Source organism: Aulonocara sp. 'chitande type north' Nkhata Bay, linkage group LG5, assembly GCF_057382095.1.
Source record: "Aulonocara sp. 'chitande type north' Nkhata Bay isolate Kocher_YH1m ecotype deep benthic linkage group LG5, A_spYH_male_GT1.1, whole genome shotgun sequence".
NCBI classification, from domain to species: Eukaryota; Metazoa; Chordata; class Actinopteri; order Cichliformes; family Cichlidae; genus Aulonocara; species Aulonocara sp. 'chitande type north' Nkhata Bay.
Window position 1 is genome coordinate 41,603,942 of NC_141348.1, and position 19,736 is coordinate 41,623,677.

The 19,736-nt window shown below is 40.4% G+C and overlaps 3 protein-coding genes across 3 annotated transcripts; 2 read left to right on the plus strand and 1 right to left on the minus strand.

Annotated features, from left to right (window-relative positions):
• The first annotated feature begins 5 nt into the window (after positions 1-5).
• On the plus strand, positions 6-908 carry LOC147331361 (duodenase-1-like). The gene is made up of 4 exons (XM_086294099.1): positions 6-38; positions 84-218; positions 395-658; positions 747-908. Exons 1-4 carry the CDS (start codon positions 6-8, stop codon positions 906-908), a joined length of 594 nt encoding a protein of 197 aa, XP_086150225.1.
• Positions 909-10,180: 9,272 nt separating this feature from the next.
• LOC147331362 (granzyme B-like) lies at positions 10,181-11,988 on the plus strand. Its single transcript, XM_086293643.1, has 5 exons — positions 10,181-10,277; positions 10,365-10,512; positions 10,984-11,113; positions 11,334-11,588; positions 11,704-11,988. The coding sequence occupies exons 1-5, from the start codon at positions 10,220-10,222 to the stop codon at positions 11,905-11,907; spliced, it is 795 nt and encodes a 264-aa protein (XP_086149769.1). The 5' UTR covers positions 10,181-10,219; the 3' UTR covers positions 11,908-11,988.
• A 43-nt stretch (positions 11,989-12,031) lies between these two features.
• On the minus strand, positions 12,032-17,976 carry LOC147331363 (deoxyribonuclease-1-like). Its single transcript, XM_086293642.1, has 9 exons — positions 17,839-17,976; positions 17,655-17,749; positions 17,469-17,546; positions 17,240-17,352; positions 15,025-15,137; positions 13,863-14,017; positions 12,966-13,062; positions 12,727-12,853; positions 12,032-12,464 (listed from the first exon to the last, which is right to left on the minus strand). The coding sequence occupies exons 1-9, from the start codon at positions 17,917-17,919 to the stop codon at positions 12,283-12,285; spliced, it is 1,041 nt and encodes a 346-aa protein (XP_086149768.1). The 5' UTR covers positions 17,920-17,976; the 3' UTR covers positions 12,032-12,282.
• Positions 17,977-19,736: the final 1,760 nt, after the last annotated feature.

Sequence of the window (19,736 nt, forward strand, 5' to 3'; positions counted from 1 at the left end):
CAGTGATGGACAAGTCGTCCCCCTCATCCCCACACTCTGCTTGGTGACAGAAGACGTGTCAGTGGGAATATGGAGATCCTCAGAGTGTTTCAGAGGTTGTAATTGGAACCCACAACCTGAAGAAGGTTAATAACAACAAAATGAGATACAGTGTAAAGACATGCAAGCACCCACAATATGACAAAGCTGAGTCTGGTAATGACATCATGCTCCTCAAAGTAAGTAAATATCTTTGAATGTGAATCATTACAGTCACAATCAAAAACAGGTCAACTGCATCACTGCTTTCAACAACTCCACTTGGTACTTCACCAAAGACTTGATATAAGATCAGAAATGTACCGAGTTGGTTTCTATCAGTCCTTTTATTCTTTTCCTTTTTTGCTTCTTCTAGCTCTCGAGGAAACTTCAACTGGACAAGAAAGTGAAACCGATACAACTGGCAAGGAAGGAGATTAAAGCAAAAGACAATGTAAAGTGTCAGGTGGCTGGATGGGGTTTCACAGAAACCAATGGCAAAGCTGTTGATGTGCTGAGATGGGTAGATGTGCCTCTTATTGACCTTAATGTCTGTAAGAGAAAATTGAAAGCCAAAGTTACTCTTCCAAAAGGTGTTATCTGTGCAGGAGGATCTGACACAAAGAATGGATTCTGCCAGGTATGTCCTCTGTTCTTTTAAAGAAAGTATCACTTCACTTGTAGCGTTAAATAGAAGATAAATAAAACAAGTGTCTTCCTCCTTACAGGGTGATTCTGGTGGCCCTCTGGTGTGCAATGGAACAGCGGTCGGTGTTGTGTCTTTCAACATATACAGAAATTGTGAATACCCAAATTGGCCCAACGTCTATACAGATATATCAAAGCACCTTTCCTGGATCAAAAACATTCTGAAAAAAAAGCAATGCTAAGTATACACTGTAACAATGTGCAATCTGCAATATCTGGCATTATAATACTGTATGTGAACTGCAGGATAAATGTAAAATAGCTTCAGATATCTCTCCTGTATTGCAAAGATATTCCTGCTTGCTCTTAAATTAGAAATAAAAAATAATGAAGCTACTTTCAAATCATGTGTCATTTTTTCAGTTAGTTTGGTTTCACTGATGTTTTTTAGCGATAAAAACAAACAAACTTGTTTTTGTAGCACATTCATATCTGATGTTTGGTTTGCACAGAAATTTCCTGTGAGCCGGTGCTGCAGTGGTTAACATAGTCATGTCACCGTGAGAATCTTCTGGGGCTTTTCTGTGCTCAGTTTTATTTCACCTACTTTTAATTTTAAGACATGCACGTTGAGTAATTTGTGACTGTAAACTGGCAACTCTCACGTGGCTTGTAGTCTCCCTGTTCTACCTCTGTGAGAGTCTTTTCTTTGGTTACCAGTGCATCATTCAGTTCAGTTCAATTAAATTTTATTCATACAGCACCAAATTACAACAACAGTTGCCTCAAGATCCTTTATATTGTAAGTTACAGACCCTACACCATGTTTTGATGCACTGGCAGCCTGTTGAGGGTGTACCCTGCCTCTCACACAATATTATGTGAGAAATGTTTCAGGCTGCTGAGACCCTGCTTGCATACACAGTAAAGAAAATGGATGGATGGACTCGTCCTGTTAGACCATAAGTCTCTTTTTCATATGTGGTGGACAGAAAATGACAAATGTCTGTTAAATCCTTGGCCATTTAATGTTTTAAATGAAAAAAAAAATTGTAAAGCATTCGTTTCAGTGTGACTGTGAGAACACTGGAAACTGTGGTTCCTGTGGTTTAACTATAGCCAGAGAGAGAGATCCAAAAAAGTTCAGAAAATAAACAGTTCTGGAAGTCTCTGTCTCTGCACCTGAGATCTGTGAAATTGGTGGTCTCTTTCAAAAAGCAGCTAAAAACGCCTCTTTTAAAACTTGCTTTTAGTAATTGTTTGTTTGAACGATTTTGATAAGGATTTTGGAAGGGACTCAGGCGCAGGCCAGGTTTTTCTGTTATGCGAAAGACAGTGCGTTTATTTACAGTGAACACAATCACCAAGTGGCTATATACAATGTGCAGGGGAAAGGGGTCCAGGTCGCCAGGGTCCGTGGGGAAACAGGGTTAGGGGAAAAGGTGCTCCACACTCTCTGTACAAAAGCTCCAAGTCCTCCTCCTCTGCCACTCCTCTCGTAATCAGGTTCCATAAACGATCTACACACAAAAGGTCAGGTTAGTGAGATCATCACAAAAGCTTTAAAGATTCAGGTTTACAGATGCACAAGTTGACTGATAGCTCAACGATCCAGCGAAGACTGGCGCAGATCCGCCATCTTAAGCAGTACTGATCGCACCGGGCGATCCGCAGTAACTCGCTAACGGAGATTTGCCGCGTTAATGTGGTTATGGCGTTAACGTAATTTAACGAGATTAACACTGCCAGCACTAGTTTGAATGTTTTAACATTTTGGTTGTGAAGCATTTGTGATATTTATCTTGATAGGTGCGACCTAAATAAAAATTTTACTTTGAATGTCTCACCCACCTAGTTTATCACCTACGTCTGTGCCACAGTGCATCCACAGTGGTTGTGGGGGTTAAAGCAAAAGTTTATTCACACCGACTTAAAAGAAACAGCTTACATTTAACAGTTCTACTAGACAGACAGCAATTAGCAGTGCAATAGATAACAGCAGTCAAGTCATCCATCCAGCTAGACCCGCCCCTGCACAGTTACCAGCTGTCAGCTACAAAGGATCCTGGTGTTATTTGTCTCTCAGAAATAGTTCATAACTTCCCTTCAACTTGACATTGTTTATCTTTTCTTGTCTTTTGGTTTCTGTTTCTGTGTTCCATAGTTGCTGTCTCCCCTAGTCAAGTCCACGTCTGTTATGTTTCCTGATTTACTTTGAAAGTCTGTGTCCTATGTCACTGTATTGAGTTTTGCTTCCTCTTGGTCTTGTCATGTCAAATTACTCCCAGCTGTGCTCTCCTCCTGTGTAGCATTCCCCTTGTTATCGCTCAATGTATTTAAGCCCTGTGTTTCTCTTTGTCAGTGTCACGTCTTCTGTGATCCATCCCTGAGGTCAGGTTAACTGTTTTTCAGGATTTCATGCAGGTCATGGTCAAGTTAGCGAATTCATGTATTTCATAGTTTTTTCCATCCACCTGCACAAGTCTTGTCATTTCTAGTGTTTTCCAGTTTAGGTTTTGGTGATGTGATTGTTAGGGACAGTACAGAATGACAGGAAAGCGGGGAGAGAGAGAGAGAGAGAGGGGGGGACATGCATCAAAAGGGCGCAGGCCGGCCTGCTCCTCCAACTGAGCTTAACCTGTGCTTAGAAATTATATTCTCTGTTAACTGTAGCTTGGATCAAAGGGGATCAAATGCTAGCTTATTTTGATAAACAACATTTTTATATGCAAAACTCGAGTGGCATTACGGGTGGCAAGAGATTATTTTAGGGTGGCACATGCCATAGCAATTTACATAGCATACTGCGTAAAATCAGTACATTTGAATGAGGTATCAGTGAGTTAACCCCTAAAGGGTGATAACTTAATATTGCGTTGCTTAATATAATTTCAAAGGCCATAATTTAATCTAAAAATTAGATTTGCTGAAGTAACTGTGATATCATTTGGGTTAAAAAAGTGTTTTTGTGCATTTTTATTCTGCACTTAAGTTCAGTAAATGTTCCATTCTTATGCTAAAAAGTTGTCTGGGTCGATTCTTTCGTTGGTGTCTAAACTGCAGACAAGGGGTTTACTGTTAGTTTCTCTGATTCCTGTCTATATAAGAACTATTGTGGTATCTGTTCTACACTGTAAAATCTAATGAGTTCCCAGAACTAAAAAAAACTATACAAACTCGTTGCCTCAAAAAAATTGAGTAAAGCTTACTTACTGTCCCGTTTAGTTCTTTAGCCATCAGAATTATTGTGTGAAGGCCAAGAAACATGCCCAACGGATTTAGTTTACCAAGTGCATCATTATGGCCTTACCGTATTGGTCCATTTGACTGACCTTTGTTATTATTATTTATTTATGTGACGTCATTTCCAGAGTAAAACTGCAAAGGATTGTAGGTACAAGTGGTGAGCTAGAATGGCAAGAAGCGGTTGAATTATTAACTGCCATAGCCGGTCGCATGATTTGAACCTAATTTGTTGCGCTATGCTGCTTTATTTACTGTGGCTTTGCGGGCTAATGTTGGTTGTGTTTTGTAGGTAAACTAGCCAACAAAATGCTGGAATGCGATCCAGACTGGGCACCCTCTATCAACCTGGGTCATACCGAGTTTAAAACTGCTACCACAGATTTGATCGGTTAAGAGGTAGACCGATATCAAACAGTCACGAAAAGTCCTGCATTCCTTTTCATTCCATTTCTCCCTATTTTAATATCCTATAATATGATGGATATATTTCATGCTATTTTCACAGAACATCATTCCACGGTTTTCTAATGGGTATTTCTGAAGACAATTTTTGTGACTGGTAAACTTACCTTTGTACAGACGACGGTCTTATGTTCTACTCTGAAGATTTCAAGGTCCTGTACCCATCCTTCAGTAAACTGGACCTGGGCTTGTTGCAGGGATCTGAAGTTACCAAACACTTCATGAGTGTATGCACTCAAACTTAGGCCCATATAATTAATGAGCGTGATGAAAGCTGGGCAACACGCTAACGTCCTTGCGCCACTCTGTATGCTTGCATGGGTCTAACTCTTTCACTCCTTTGATATTTTCCTCACACTTTTTTTTTTCCTTTTCATCAAGCCTGTCTTTGTACGGACCTGCCGTGTTCTCCTTCGTTTTGTACATAACTGTTTTTGGGACAAATAAAATGCAAGTAGGGATTAAAACCACAGAATTAATGGTTACCAGTGTTGGAAATGCTAGAACTTGATGCAGTGTTTTGATTTTGCTGCCACTCGTACCTACAATGCAATGCTCGAAAGTCACATGGTCTGTCGATTTCTATGTCTCGGTTGGTGAGGCAAGCAGTGTGAGGTTATTAAGAAGGACCCAAGATGCAGGCACAGACTTTGATGCGATGAGTGACACGAGGTGAAAATACAGACTGACACTGACTCACAAGCTATAACCTAAACTGGGAAAATCTAACGAATGAAACTGAAACCGTGGGCAGCACGGTGGTTAGCGCTGTTGCCGCACAGCAAGAAGGTCCTGAGTTCAATTCCACCATCAGGCCGGGGTCTTTCTGTGTGGAGTTTGCATGTTCTCCCCGTGTTTGCGTGGGTTCCCTCTGGGTACTCCTCCCACTGTCCAAAGACATGCAGCTTGTGGGGATAGGTTAATTGGATAATCCAAATTGTCACTAGGTGTGAATGTGCAAGTGAATGTGAGTGCGAATGGTTGTCTGTCTCTATGTGTTGGCGCTGTGACAGACTGGCAACCTGTCCAGGGTGTACCCCGCCTCTCGCCCTATGGCAGCTGGGATAGGCTCCAGCGCCCCCCGCGACCCTGAAAAGGATAAGCGGAAGCGAATGGATGGATGAAACTGAAAACTAAACTCATGGGAAGACATGCAGGGACAAAACAGAAAGAAGCGCAAAGGAAACAGACAGACCCGTGACGAGCACAAGAGGACACACACTATAAATACACACAGAGGGACACGCAGCTGAACTGAATTTACATGAGGAGACAGAACTTAGAGACACGACATTGACAGAACAGGGCGAACACACGGGCAGGGATGACTAAACACTACGCCGAGGAAGAACAGGACCCAAAACCATAGCCAGAATACATAGTAATAATAATAACAAACACAAAATGCTGGGTTAAATAACCCAGGACAATGAAACAATAAACACGACACCACAGCAATAACCTAGATAACTAACTAACATTTAATACTAAATATTCAATGTTATTTTGTAGCATGTAAGACCGACAGCGCACAATGGGCTTTGAGGGAGCAGCCAAGAAAGATATAGTTTGTGTCTGTGCGCACCCATGTGTGCACCTGTGTGCATACAAAAGGTTTCTCCATGTAACGATCTGCTAGAAGGCGTGGGGAGCCACAGCCCCGCCCCCCAAACATGCTCTATACCGCACCTCCAGAGAGGTGATGGTGCCTAGACCCAGGAGATGTTACCCTTTTTCCTTGGGTGGAGACAAGCAGACTACCCCAGGTCCGGCAGCAGCAGGGAGGCCCTGCATCCAGACCGGTGGAGATGAAGCCAGCTGCAGAGGTGTGCAGGTGGATAGCGAATGAGCAACAGCTTCTAACTTTTCACTAGTACTCATTTATTTAGAATATCAAAAATAAGAGTGCTACCTCTACCACACATTACTTGAGAGCCCACTAGTCCGCATACACACGGAAGAATCCATTACAGAGATGATACAAAGAAGAACAAAAACAGGGGTGACACACCAGTTATGAGACCGGAGGCCCCACCATGCGGCGCTACACTGCATTACAACAGCAACTGCTACATGATGCGTGCTGTTCTAAAGTGCATTTAAAACAACACTTATGTTGATATTACACTGTATGCAATTAAAAAAAACAATTAAATAAACTTCATGTAATCAGCCCAACTTTTATTTTCAAATGCAAAAAAGTATATCAGCCAACATACTGGACACTGTTCTGCTGAACAACAAGCAGTTATATTGCCATCATTGTTGTAATCTTACAGCAAAACAAAGTCTCCGATTTAAGATATAATTGCAAATGTAATTACAGAAGAAAGTTTTTAACATTGTCCCAATTTCCCTTAAGTACAGTGGCAGTGGATGTGGGTTGGAGATGCAATGACCTTGAACATGCAGGTGACCATCTTCCCTGACCAACCATCTGTGACAGAGGACTCATCCTTCCTGGTGTCCTCTAAGCAAACCATCATATTTTAGAGCACTAACTTATTTGCTGTCTAAAACATTTTGTCTGCATTTGCTATAGAACAGAAAGACAATTCAGACAATCTCAGGCTCCCTCCCCATCCGAGAGCTGACATTCAATGTCCCGTTTGTCAGTCTGCATAGCCCTGACCACCAGTCAACACACAATAATGTCATGAAAGCATATTTTTAAAGAGGCTATGCAAACATGGGCAATAACTTTTCATTCTGATGATCTGCAGAATAATTTGGCTATAATCATTGGCTTCCTGTTAAATCCAGAATTGACTTCAAAATCCTGCTCCTCACATACAAGGTCTTAAATAATCAGGCCCCATCTTATCTTAATGACCTTGTAGTACCATATCACCCTATTAGAGCACTTCGCTCTCGCTCTGCAGGCCTACTTGTTATTCCTAGAGTATTTAAAAGTAGAATGGGAGGCAGAGCCTTCAGTTTTCAGGCCCCTCTTCTGTGGAACCAGCTTCCAGTTTGGATTCGGGAGACAGACACTATCTCTACTTTCAAGATTAGGCTTCAAACTTTCCTTTTTGCTAAAGCATATAGTTAGGGCTGGACCAGGTGACCCTGAATCCTCCCTTAGTTATGCTGCAATAGACGTAGGCTGCCGGGGGATTCCCATGATGCATTGAGTTTTTCCTTTCCAGTCACCTTTCTCACTCACTATGTGTTAACAGACCTCTCTGCATTGAATCATATCTGTTGTTAATCTCTGTCTCTCTTCCACAGCATGTCTTTATCCTGTCTTCCTTCTCTCAGCCTAACTGGTCGCAGCAGATGGCCCCGCCCCTCCCTGAGCCTGGTTCTGCTGGAGGTTTCTTCCTGTTAAAAGGGAGTTTTTCCTTCCCACTGTCGCCAAACTGCTTGCTCATAGGGGGTCATATGATTGGTGGGTTTTTCTCTGTATCTATAAAGTGCCTTGAGGCGACTTTTGTTGTGATTTGGTGCTATATAAATAAAATTGAATTGAATAATTTGGGCACAAATCAAAATTTAATGTTCAAAAACTTGCGGACGTCACTATATACAGTTTAGACAGTTTGGAAAACCAAAAATACATACCACTCAGTTGATGTCTTTCTGTCTAACAGCTCATTTTCTAGACTTGTAAGAGTTTGATGTAATGTGGGGAGTGCTGGTCCTGAGCCTCAAAGACAGTAAGAAGCAAACAGAGGGAAAGAAAACCCTGAAAATCTTTTAGAACCTGTTTTGATCTTTAATGGCTGTGCAACTGTTATAACTAGGGTGGGTTTCAATTATCCATTTTCTGATTAAAATCTATTTCAGCTTGAATAACACAATATCGATTCATGAAATCCTGAATCAATTTTTAAATATAAATGTATTTCACCAGAAACGAAGGAATCTCAGGTTAAAGCTTTCATTTCGTCAACCACCAAAAAGCTAAAACAGTAAATGAGAGCAGGTAGACAAATTCCACACAAAGACGTAAACACAAAGCACAGACCCGATGCATCAGAATCTGTGAGGTGTCGGCTTTCTCACCCAACGGCACAAACATGGACACGCCGCTAGGGCTGAAAGCCGACAGCTCACAGATTCTGAAGCTGCAGATTTTGTCACTCTCCAACTGAAGTTTACTGAACCAGGAGCAAGAGAAGATCAAAAGTACGCTTCATATTTGTTAAACATCGTCATGAATTCTCCCTTACCGTTGCTGTTTTGCTTCCACCACAATAAAATCACTTCCTGCAAAGCTCTGTCTCTCTCAAGAACAGTTTCCCATCTCAAATTTCAGTTTTCTGCATTATTCGTGTCACGGGTTGCCGGGGCGAGCCGTATGAATTTAACAAAGGACCCAAGATGTGGATATGCAGTGAAGTGAGAGGGCTTTATTGACACAGAACCCGAGTGATAACAAACAAAAGGTGAGTGTGGCGAAAAACAGAACTTAGAAATAAACTACACTGGGAAAACTAAAACCTAAACAACAAATCTGAACACGAGAGAAAGCAATTTGCAGGGAGAGTTCACAGGATGACGGAGGGAGATTCACTGACAAGAAAACCCCAAATAACACAGACGAACCAGCAACTAACAGATGCAAACACGGGGTTTAAATACACAGAAGGATAACAAGGGAATGAGACACAAAAGGAGGGCACAGCTGGGAGTACTCAGGCATAACGAGACAGGGAAAAAGTAAACTGAACACACTGAGATCAGACACACACAGACTCAGAGACGCGAGCTAACACAGAGACCTTAATACACAAAAGGGGATACACAGGCAAAGATGACACCAAACAGAGGGAACACAAACTAAACCCAGGGAACCCAAAACACAACAGTCATAATACATAAAACTATCAAAAGTAAAAGTACAAAAACCAAAAACGCTGGGTCACCGACCCAGGACCATGACAATTCGCTTGCTTATTATGTGACAGTCTACCGTTGTGTACAGTGCTGTCAGATGATGGTTTTTTTTCAGTTCAACACTGAAGAAATGAAGAAGAAACTTTTGAAATTATGCCAAATTGCAATACGCAAATATTTGTGTCTCTAATAAAACCTCACTTCACTTCAGCAGCATCAGATTCATGATTCATGGTCTTCTTCCATTTTTGTTCTACTGCAGAATATTTTTAATGTTTATGGCCAGAAAAATCTCCTTCATGTTTTTCTGTGTTTTATCCTCAGTTACTTTGACTAAATGGCATCTGCTGTGATGCTCACACCGCTGACGAAGTATCACGAGTCTCAGTATTGATAACTGATCAGAATTATAATATTTCTGACTGTCTGAGGCAAAATTTCCCCAATTAAAATCTAATCTAATCACCGGTACCAGTCTGTGAGTCGTTTGGTACCGGGCCGCGAGAGTTGAGGCTCGGGTGTGAAATGTGTGGTTTTCAGGGTTTTTATTGGTTTTTAGCGTTATTTTGTTATTTTTATTGTTAACTCGGTTTTCCTGGGTCTTTTCACGTGTGTTATGAATAAATCTTTTTTTTTCGGTACCGGTACTAGTTTTATTTTGTTGTATTTATCCGCGACACCTTAAAGGCCGGTCCGTGAAAATATTGTTGGGCATAAACCGGTCTGTGGCGCAAAAAGGTTGGGGACCGCTGACTTAACAGGCCACTAATCTGGTTTATGCCTTTGGACTTTAGCTGTCTTTTGTTTGAAATTCATTACTGTTAGTGGGAAAGGGGTGCACATATAACAGACAGTAATAACGAAGTACTTACTGTAGAAAGTTTCAAAACCACACTTCCCTAGGAAGTGGTTAAAAGTCATGTGTTATAAATGTATAAACACATGACTCAAAAGGACTGACCCCTCGGTCTCAAGCTGACAGGTCAAGCCTTTCACCACCGAGATGTTTGCTCTGCAACAATTTGTGGTCGTTCATATGCTGACATTCCTCGGGCAAAATGGTAAGTTGCACCATGAATACTCTTCTCCAGCCTGCATGTGGAATATTAATATTTTTAATTAAATTCTTTTCCTCCTACTTCCATTAGTCCTTGGAAGTAAAATTATAGATGGGAAAATAGCCCCAGACAATGAAATGCTGTATATGGCATCAGTGCAGGATCACGGAGGAAACCATGTTTGTGGAGGATTTCTTGTTTCTGAGGACTTTGTAATGACTGCTGCACACTGTGACCTGTAAGTAATCACCTCTTTGAGGAAATTCCTGATTAGGAAAACAAATGATTGCCTTAAAATGTCCTATGCTTCTCTATCTATCTATCTATCTATCTATCTATCTATCTATCTATCTATCTATCTATCTATCTATCTATCTATCTATCTATCTATCTATCTATCTATCTATCTATCTATCTATCTATCTATCTGTCTGTCTGTCTGTCTGTCTGTATATATATATGTATATATATATACTGTATGTGTGTGTTTGTGAGTATATGTATCTAATGATCATAATAATATAATAATTCTGATACCATCTGAATTATTGCAACAATCGTGCTAAGAACCTTGAAGTAACTGTTGTAGTGAATAAATAAAATTGAATTTAATAAAAAAGAAATTTATCATTTAGTTTTTGTTCATCTTGTTGTGCATGCAACTGCAGAAAATCTAATTCTGATGATCTCAGAATTATATCTTATTCAGGGATCTTAAACATGTAGTTCTCGGTAACCACAACCTCAAGAAGGCTGATAAGAAAATGAAGATTGCCAAGAAATGCAAACACCCAGATTATAAGAATGTTGGCCATGGATATGACATCATGCTCCTAGAAGTAAGGCTTTTTGTCTTTTTTTGTCTTTTTTATTTTCTTAAATCACATAAGAATTTTTAAATTTTTGAGTGTTCTATTTTGCAAGCTGCTCATTTAAAACAAGGCATTTCTAGTTAAAGTATGAAGTACTTAAAAAAAAGATAAAAGATAAATGTTCTCTATTGCAGTTACATGGTTTTCACTCATTTATAATCTTTACTCTTTAATTCTGTGCCTCTAGCTGTCTAGACCTGTCCGACCAAGCAAAAGAATTCAATTCATTCGACTTCCCTTACATGAAATGACATTAAAGGAAAATGAGAAGTGCCAAGTGGCTGGATGGGGTAAGATAAACACTTACGGTAGTGTTGTTGACGACCTGAGAGTGGTGAATGTGTCGGTCGTCAGCCCACAAGTCTGCAGGGAAAGATGGGGTGGTCTTCCTCCCAATATTATCTGTGCAGGTGGATACAACACAACAAAAGGATTCTGTCAGGTACCTTTTCTGTCCTTTCCTTGAAAAGTCATTGCTAACTGCTCTGTTGTTGAGAAATATATGAGCACTCTGCATTAAGTATCACATGAACAAAGTAAATACTTCCTCCTCACAGGGTGATTCTGGTGGCCCTCTGGTCTGCAAGGGAATGGCTGTCGGTATTGTTTCTTTCAACAAAAGCATTCCAAGAACCGAGCTGGGAAATTGTAACTATCCGGATGTCCCCAATGTCTATACGGACATCTCAAAATACCTTAACTGGATCACGAAGATTCTCAAGGGAAAAAATTACAAAAAGCTTTGTGTCAGCACACTGTAAGTGTTTACAGGAAGCTGTGCCTCTGTCAGCTTTTGCTCTCAATGCAGAATAAAGAAAATGTTTGAACAGTATTGTCTCTGTGCATGAAAAATATTTTATTATGACTTCAAAAACATGTCTATAAAACATTGATATCAGTTTGCCATGGAAAATGAATTCATGCAATACTAATATTTGTAAACAAATTTTTCATTGCTACAGTACATTCATCCTGATTTGTCGAGTACTATAAATACTAGAGACTAACAGAAGGTGTTTTGGTATCACAGAGAACCACCTGATGTGGTCTAATAAATCAAACAAACAGAAGCTTTGACATTTTAATACTATCTGCTCTAACTACAGTAACTCTACTTTTTAAAATTAATAGTAAGATCATGAACATTGAACATCCTGACGTCTTCTCTTGGTTGGCGTGTTGGATGCCCGCCCTCGCTTCCTTTTTGTTCTCACATTCTTCTTCTTCTGTTGTCTGTCTGGTTCATCTTTTTTCTTCTTCGGTGCTCCCGCTCGCTTGGGCGCCATCTTTGGTGACCCTGCTGGTTTGGTCTGTTTCACTGTTGTTTAATATTAGAAGAAGGAAATGTAAAATCTGCTCTCAGAAGCATCCAGGATACAACACTGCAGAACATGTTTGCTATAAATTTGTTACTATTAGTGTATTTCAGTTAAAATGAGATATGTCACATCACTTTGATTCCGAAACAAGCAGCAACTCTGCATAATTAATTAGAATGTAACTGAACTGAGATCAGCCCTGAGATTCATGAGGTATTTGCTCCTTTATAAAATTCATTTTTATTAAACCATCTCAGACACCTTTCTTCTGAGACTGTTCTTCCCCAGATGTCATCTCTGTCCCGTCAGGCACAGCCATCCTTTTCTGTCTTCCTGCTCTGGTCTTCAGCTCCACCTCCACGGGGTAATGGTCACTGATGCTGAGTGCCTTAGAGAGTAGATATAGTTAAACAACAACACTGATGCTGTCCTTTAAAATGATGTCAACTGTCAAATCATTTCTATCTTTCGGTTTAGACAAACACATAAGTGAGTCTCACCTCCTCATCAGTCAGCTTAAACTCTTGCTGGAAGTTGAAAGACTTGGCCGAGTTGGGGACGATGGCGTTCGACATGGTCTCTCCATACACAACAATTCTGTTTGAGGAAGAGGAGACACATAAAAAAATTAAGAACTTCTTTCTGTACACTTTTCAGTGTGAAGTTCCAATAATTATCCCTTTATTTTTCTCTCAGTTTGAAATTCCCTAATGTCCCTAACATTAGACGTTAGCTGTGAGAGGCACTCTGTTTAATAATAAAAAAAGGCCTGTCGGCCATGTTGCAGAGGCTTTGTTGTCGCTCAGCTCACAAAAATACACAAATAGTGCTTCCCCACAAAGTAAACTGTACAGACATCAATCAGTGATTCATGAATATTTTCCTATGTGAATTAGTTCGTCTGTTTCTTTCTCCTGGTTTTTGCTTCAGTGGTGCAGATTTCTGTCTTGAAAGAAAGTCGTCACTCCGTCCACTTTACCTCGACTTGTGTCCTTATATGGAGAAATGTGGAGTGATAGTGCAGATAGTATGAAGAGTAATATACTCACTAATTTTCATTAATATTATTTCTTGTAGAAGTATCTTCCTCTTTTTGAGCTCTCACATGTTCAAACTGCTGCTTTCAGGCAGATGTTACAGACGCTGTTTACTAAACATGCTGCCACCACAGAGACAGTTTCTTCCCCCCACGCTGTCACTCTGATGAACGCTGAAATAACCCACTGCTTTTTATGTATGTGTGTGTTTGTGTGTGTACATATATAAACACACACATTTCTTTCACAGCATGAAGAGAGAAAAGTGAACCGGAGTCAAATTCCTTGTTTGTTTGCACAAACTTGGCCAAATAAAAATGAGTCTTTAGTTTCCTCCTATGTCATTATCATGTGTGTCACCTGTCGTAGGTGTTATCATTGTTGTTGCTAGCTGTGGTGTCGACATCGTCATCAATGAGCCAATCGTAGGACGGAGAGCAGATGCGGATCTTTTCCTTCTTCTTCTTGGAGAGATATCGTCCGTCTGCATTAAAGTCCCCCAAAATCATAATGTTCTACAAAAGAAATGAAAATGTCGACAGAGAGCAGAACTCACTTAATACAATGACAGATTCATTAAATAACAGCACCAAGGTTTATGTGGTGTCATATATTTATTATTATTGCATAATTCTGTGAGGAGCTGGCAGAACAATAACTGAATACCACTCTCTGTGGTTTACTGCAAATTACTTCACTGTAAGAGGCCAATTGAAAGGCACAGAAACAGGATACGATGAATCAGGAACTTTATGCATTTGTGTATTTAAAGCTGTTATTTTTTTCAACTCCGCTGTTATCAGTTTGTTTACATGAAAGACAAAATCAAATAGTTAAAATATAATCTGATTCTGATTCACTATGTGATTAAAAAAAAGATAATATTAACATATAATATAATAATAAAAAGATATATTTTAAAAATTTGTCTTGCTCACTTTCAAACTCCAATGTTTCCTGCATAGCTTATCTTCAAGATGGTTTTTGGTCTGTGATGCTTTATCAAACCCAGACAGAATTTACATGTAATTAACATGCAAAACATCTATAAAGTGTAATACAGTAAATGCATGCATGAAGTTTAAGTTTTTATATATATATATGTAACCAAGCTAAGATCCTGTGGGACTTCCAGATACAGACGGACAAAATGGTGGTGGCTAACCAACCGGACATAGTGGTGGTAGACAAACAGAAGAAGACGGCCGTAGTGATCGATGTAGCGGTTCCCAATGACAGCAACATCAGAAAGAAGGAACACGAGAAGCTGGAGAAATACCAAGGGCTCAGAGAGGAGCTCGAGAAGATGTGGAGTGTGTGTGTTCACACAATTTTTATAATAAAATAATTTATTAATGTATGCATTTCAATATTTTGCTACCGCTGAAGGAAAAAATAATCTCATCTACAACTCAACAAATTACTATGATCAAACCACGAAGCAACCAAAATCTAAAGAAGGTGTCTCAGAGAGGAGAGAAACACAGGAACTAAACTCTTAGTGCTCTTGTCTCAAACTTACATCATTTTTCCATTTCTTCCTGATGTCTTCAACCACATCGTGCAGCTCGTCCAGCTCCTTCAGAGTGTCTTCTGGCTTTGTGTGCACAGGGATCAGGACCAGATCTTGTACAACTGAAAGAGTTCACAAGCAAAGAGGCCTCAATACAAAGTACACCTGAATAGAGTAAATATTACAAATTCACAGTGTCAGTTTAGTCTTTCCATAAACACGGTTCAGGGGTCTTGTTCAGTGGCTCAACTTAGCCCAGGTGAGGACAAGTGGCAGCAAGCCCTCGAACATCCTTCAGCAATTCAGGGCCAACCTCATCTACCCCAGGGGCCCTGCCACCAAGGAGTTGTTTAACTGCCACAGTCACCTCACCCCCCAGTGATGGACAAGTCGTCCCCCTCATCCCCACACTCTGCTTGGTTACAGAAGACGTGTCAGTGGGAATATGGATATCCTCAGAGTGTTTCTGCCACAACCCGACAGTATCCTCAGTTGACGTTAGAAGCACTTCCCCACCAGAGAGGCGACATTCTATGTCCCAGTCGTTAGTCTCGGTGTCACGATCCTGGGTCTTATGACCCAGTGTTTTGAGCTTTAGTTCATTTTGATGTTGATAGTATGTTTAAGCTCTTTAGGTCTCCTATGTTCATTTGCTTATTAGTTCCCCCTTGTGTTTCCAACCCATGTTAAGTCTCCCCTGCTCTTCATGTGTTTCATGTCTGTGTCTTACGTTGTCAAGTTCTGGTTATCATGTCTGCGTCTCATTATGTTTCCTATTTTGTTTTGAAGAGATCTTGTGTTTTTATATTATGGTTTATGTTTTGAGTCCTTTGTTGTACTGTTTCTTGTTTCCCTAGGTCTCAGTTATGGTTATCATAGGTTTAGTTCTTTGGCTTTGTAATATGGCTTCCCTGTGTTCCATGTTGTGTCTACTGTGACGTTTTTGTACCATGTTTCAGGTCCCTATGTTCTGTCTCCCCAGTTGCTGTTAAGTTTACATGTCTAGAGTTCAGTCAGTGTGTTTCCTGTTTTACTTTGAAGGTCCATGTCTCATGTCAGTGTTTCTAGTTTTGCTTCCCTTGTCTCGTCCAGCCTGATTACTCCCAGCTGTGCTCTCCTTCTGTGTCTTGTTCCCTCGTGTATTTGAGCCCTGTGTTTCTCCTTGTCAGTGTCGTAGTCTCCCTCATGGCTGTGTTTCCCTGTGTGTTAGTTATCCATGTCCCAGTTTAGTTTTCCATGCCATTCTTCAATAAAGCAGCTTTTTGAGTTTAATTTCGTTGTCGTGAGTTTTGCGTTTGGGTCCTTCTCCTGCCTGTACACAGCCGAAACATGACACTCGGTAGCTGGGGATTGATCTGCCAGGGTGCTTGTGCTCCTGGACTCAACACAGCACACACTGCATCCAACCCCTACAACTGCTGGTGGTGGACCAACAGGAGGGTGGGCTCATGTCCCCTGTTCGGGCTGTCCCCGGCTGTGCCCCATGAACTAAGGCCCAGCAGCCAGGCGCTCACCCTTAGGCCTGGTTCCAGGGAGGGACCCAGTAACTCTATCCTGGGCAAAATGAACTGTTTCCTATATTTTATACTCATAGGGGCTTTTAAATCACCCAAGACGAATTTGCCATCATAGAAAACCCACAACAACAGAGTCCTCAGGATCCCTGGGATACACAAACCCTCCACAGCGATTTGTTTTGCATTTCATTTTTCTGACATTATTTCCATGTAAGCTAGTTATTGAGAGATTTTCTGTAATTCCTAAAACTATAATTTCAATACTGTGAGAAGTCAGCTAAAGTGTCAGCTCAAATCAAAAAGATGCATATGTTCCAGCTTACAGTTCATGTTATGCACTACCTAAAATATGATTTCTGTAGAAATGTATGTGAAATATGTGTTAGTGTGCTACTGACTATATTCATGCAAAGAAAATGTGGATGAGGTGGTACTGTTTGTAACTGAAACTCAGTACAGATGACTGAAGACAAGAGCAGCATGCTGCTTCTTCATCTTGCCTCACAAACTCTCTATTTAAAGGCTCAACACTGATTAGTATGAATTATGAAACTGATAAAATAAAAGGATTTGTCATCAAAACTGGAGTACAAATAAGCAGTAGGGTTAAACAAAAGTTTTAAAATGTAGAACTGCAGTGTTTGGCACTTCCACTTGTTTTGTTTTGTAACCTAAAGCGTTACTCAAACACAGTAAAAAGCACAAACCTGTAGTTGGACAATCAAACCGCAGGATGAAGGGCTCTCTGGCAAAGGCATCTTCATCTCCAGCCTGATTATCTTCATACTGGTGTGAGTCCTTCAGCGTCACTTCATCTGGTCTGAGAGATAAACACAAATAGTCAGACATCAGTGTGTCTGGCCATGAATCTCACAAATTAAAGTCTGATTAATAACCACTGAGATGTTGTATTCGAGTGAACTTAGACTCACACACCTGTAGAAACAGACATACTGCTCCTTGTAGGTGTCTCGTCCCAGTTGTTTGCTGGCAGTTTTTTTGTAGGGGCGTTTTCTGTTAGTGCCGAGGAAAACAGAAGCAACTTAAACATGCAGTTTTCTATATAAAAATGTTGTAAATAAAAATAATTAAATACACACACTATCACTGCAGGGAACTCACTCAGTTTTGTTGAGTTCTTGAAGTAACGTTTCCATGGCTTTGCCGCTCTTATCCACCACCTCCAGCAGGACAATCACACTGTACCGAGATATGATCTGGAGGAAACACATCATTTAAGTGTTACACATTTCGTCATTGATGTTGTATTTAAAGCTTTCTGTTGTAAAGGTAAAATTATTATCACCTTGGTGAGGTGTTTGACGACAGACTTGTCATGGACTTTCTTATGTCCCAGGTTCTTGCCATTAAAGGCTGCTATCTTCATTCTGACTTGATTCTGCAAGAGATCAACTCTGTTTTAGACGACCAACACACAGTGTGTGACGTATTGTTCAAACGTCTGCTGAATCAAAACAGAGGAAGAAAATGGAGAAGCGTGGCAGAAAAAAGAAGAAACCAAAGCAAAGGGAAGAAAGAGAAACTAAAACTTAAACACTGAAAAAACTGTGGTTGGTTGTATTGCGACATGTATATTCTAAAACATGTCTCTGATCACTTTAAAGCTACAATTTCCCAGGTGAAGGCCTGAGAAATTGCAGCTTTTATTGAAAATGGAGAAGTTCCAGGGAGTCCAGTTCCTCTAATGCGGTTTATCATTGCAGTAACATTTGGCACATGAAAGGTTTTTTTGACCTTGGGTAAGAATTCCCAATAATAAGTTTATATTAAATGTATGTTTAATCCTAAATAAAGGTTTCAGAGAGCAGGGATAATTTATGTTTTAAATGTTACACTTGTCCTTTACCAGAGATGTGGAAGTGTGCCTTTGTACTCCCACCACTGAAAGGTGGTGATTCTTCAATGGTTAATAATAATTACAGTCCAATTTCCAAACTCTGTCTTAGCTAAGGTTGGTTAATAATCAACCTTTGTTATCGGGAGTAAAATAGTATTTTATCTCCTTTCCAATCTAGAGTTAGGAAACTGCACAGTTCTGTCACAGCTTCCCTAAAATTTCTCAATGACCCCCATGAAGCCTTGGACGCAAATAAGTACTGTGCAGCTCTTTTTATTGATCTATTCAAAGCTTTTAAACAGTTGACTATAGAATTTTACGTCAGAGATAACTGGAAATTGGACTTTCAAACAAAGCAGTTGCAGCTCAGTGGTCTCTCTTCCAGTTTTTTTTTTAAAATGTCACTAATGGAGTCCCGTAGGGTTCTGTCCTGGGGCCTACATTATTTACATAGGAAATACTACTATTTACTATGTAAACAGTGTGAGACAAAATCTAGATGCCTGTTCATTTTTATGCACATGATACAATTACTTATTGTTGTGCTCTTTTAAATAAAGGGGGAAAAAAGTCAAGCTGTTCTCAAACAGAAAGAGGGTGCCGGCAGTACAGTGGGGCAAAAAAGTATTTAGTCAGCCACCGATTGTGCAAGTTCCCCCACTTAAAATGATGACAGAGGTCAGTAATTTGCACCAGAGGTACACTTCAACTGTGAGAGACAGAATGTGAAAAAAAATCCATGAATTCACATGGTAGGATTTCTAAAGAATTTATTTGTAAATCAGGGTGGAAAATAAGTATTTGGTCACCTCAAACATGGAAAATCTCTGGCTCTCACAGACCTGTAACGTCTTCTGTAAGAAGCTTTTCTGTCCCCCACTCGTTACCTGTATGAATGGCACCTGTTTGAACTCATCATCTGTATAAAAGACACCTGTCCACAGCCTCAAACAGTCAGACTCCAAACTCCGCCATGGCCAAGACCAAAGAGCTTTCGAAGGACACCAGGAAAAGTATTGTAGACCTGCACCAGACTGGGAAGAGTGAATCTACAATAGGCAAGCAGCTTGGTGTGAAAAAAATCAACTGTGGGAGCAATCATCAGAAAATGGAAGACATACAAGACCACTGATAATCTCCCTCCATCTGGGGCTCCACGCAAGATCTCATCCCGTGGGGTCAAAATGATCATGAGAACGGTGAGCAAAGATCCCAGAACCACACGGGGGGACCTGGTGAATGACCTGCAGAGAGCTGGGACCAAAGTAACAAAGGTCACCATCAGTAACACACTACAACGGCAGGGAATCAAATCCCGCAGTGCCAGACGTGTTCCGCTGCTGAAG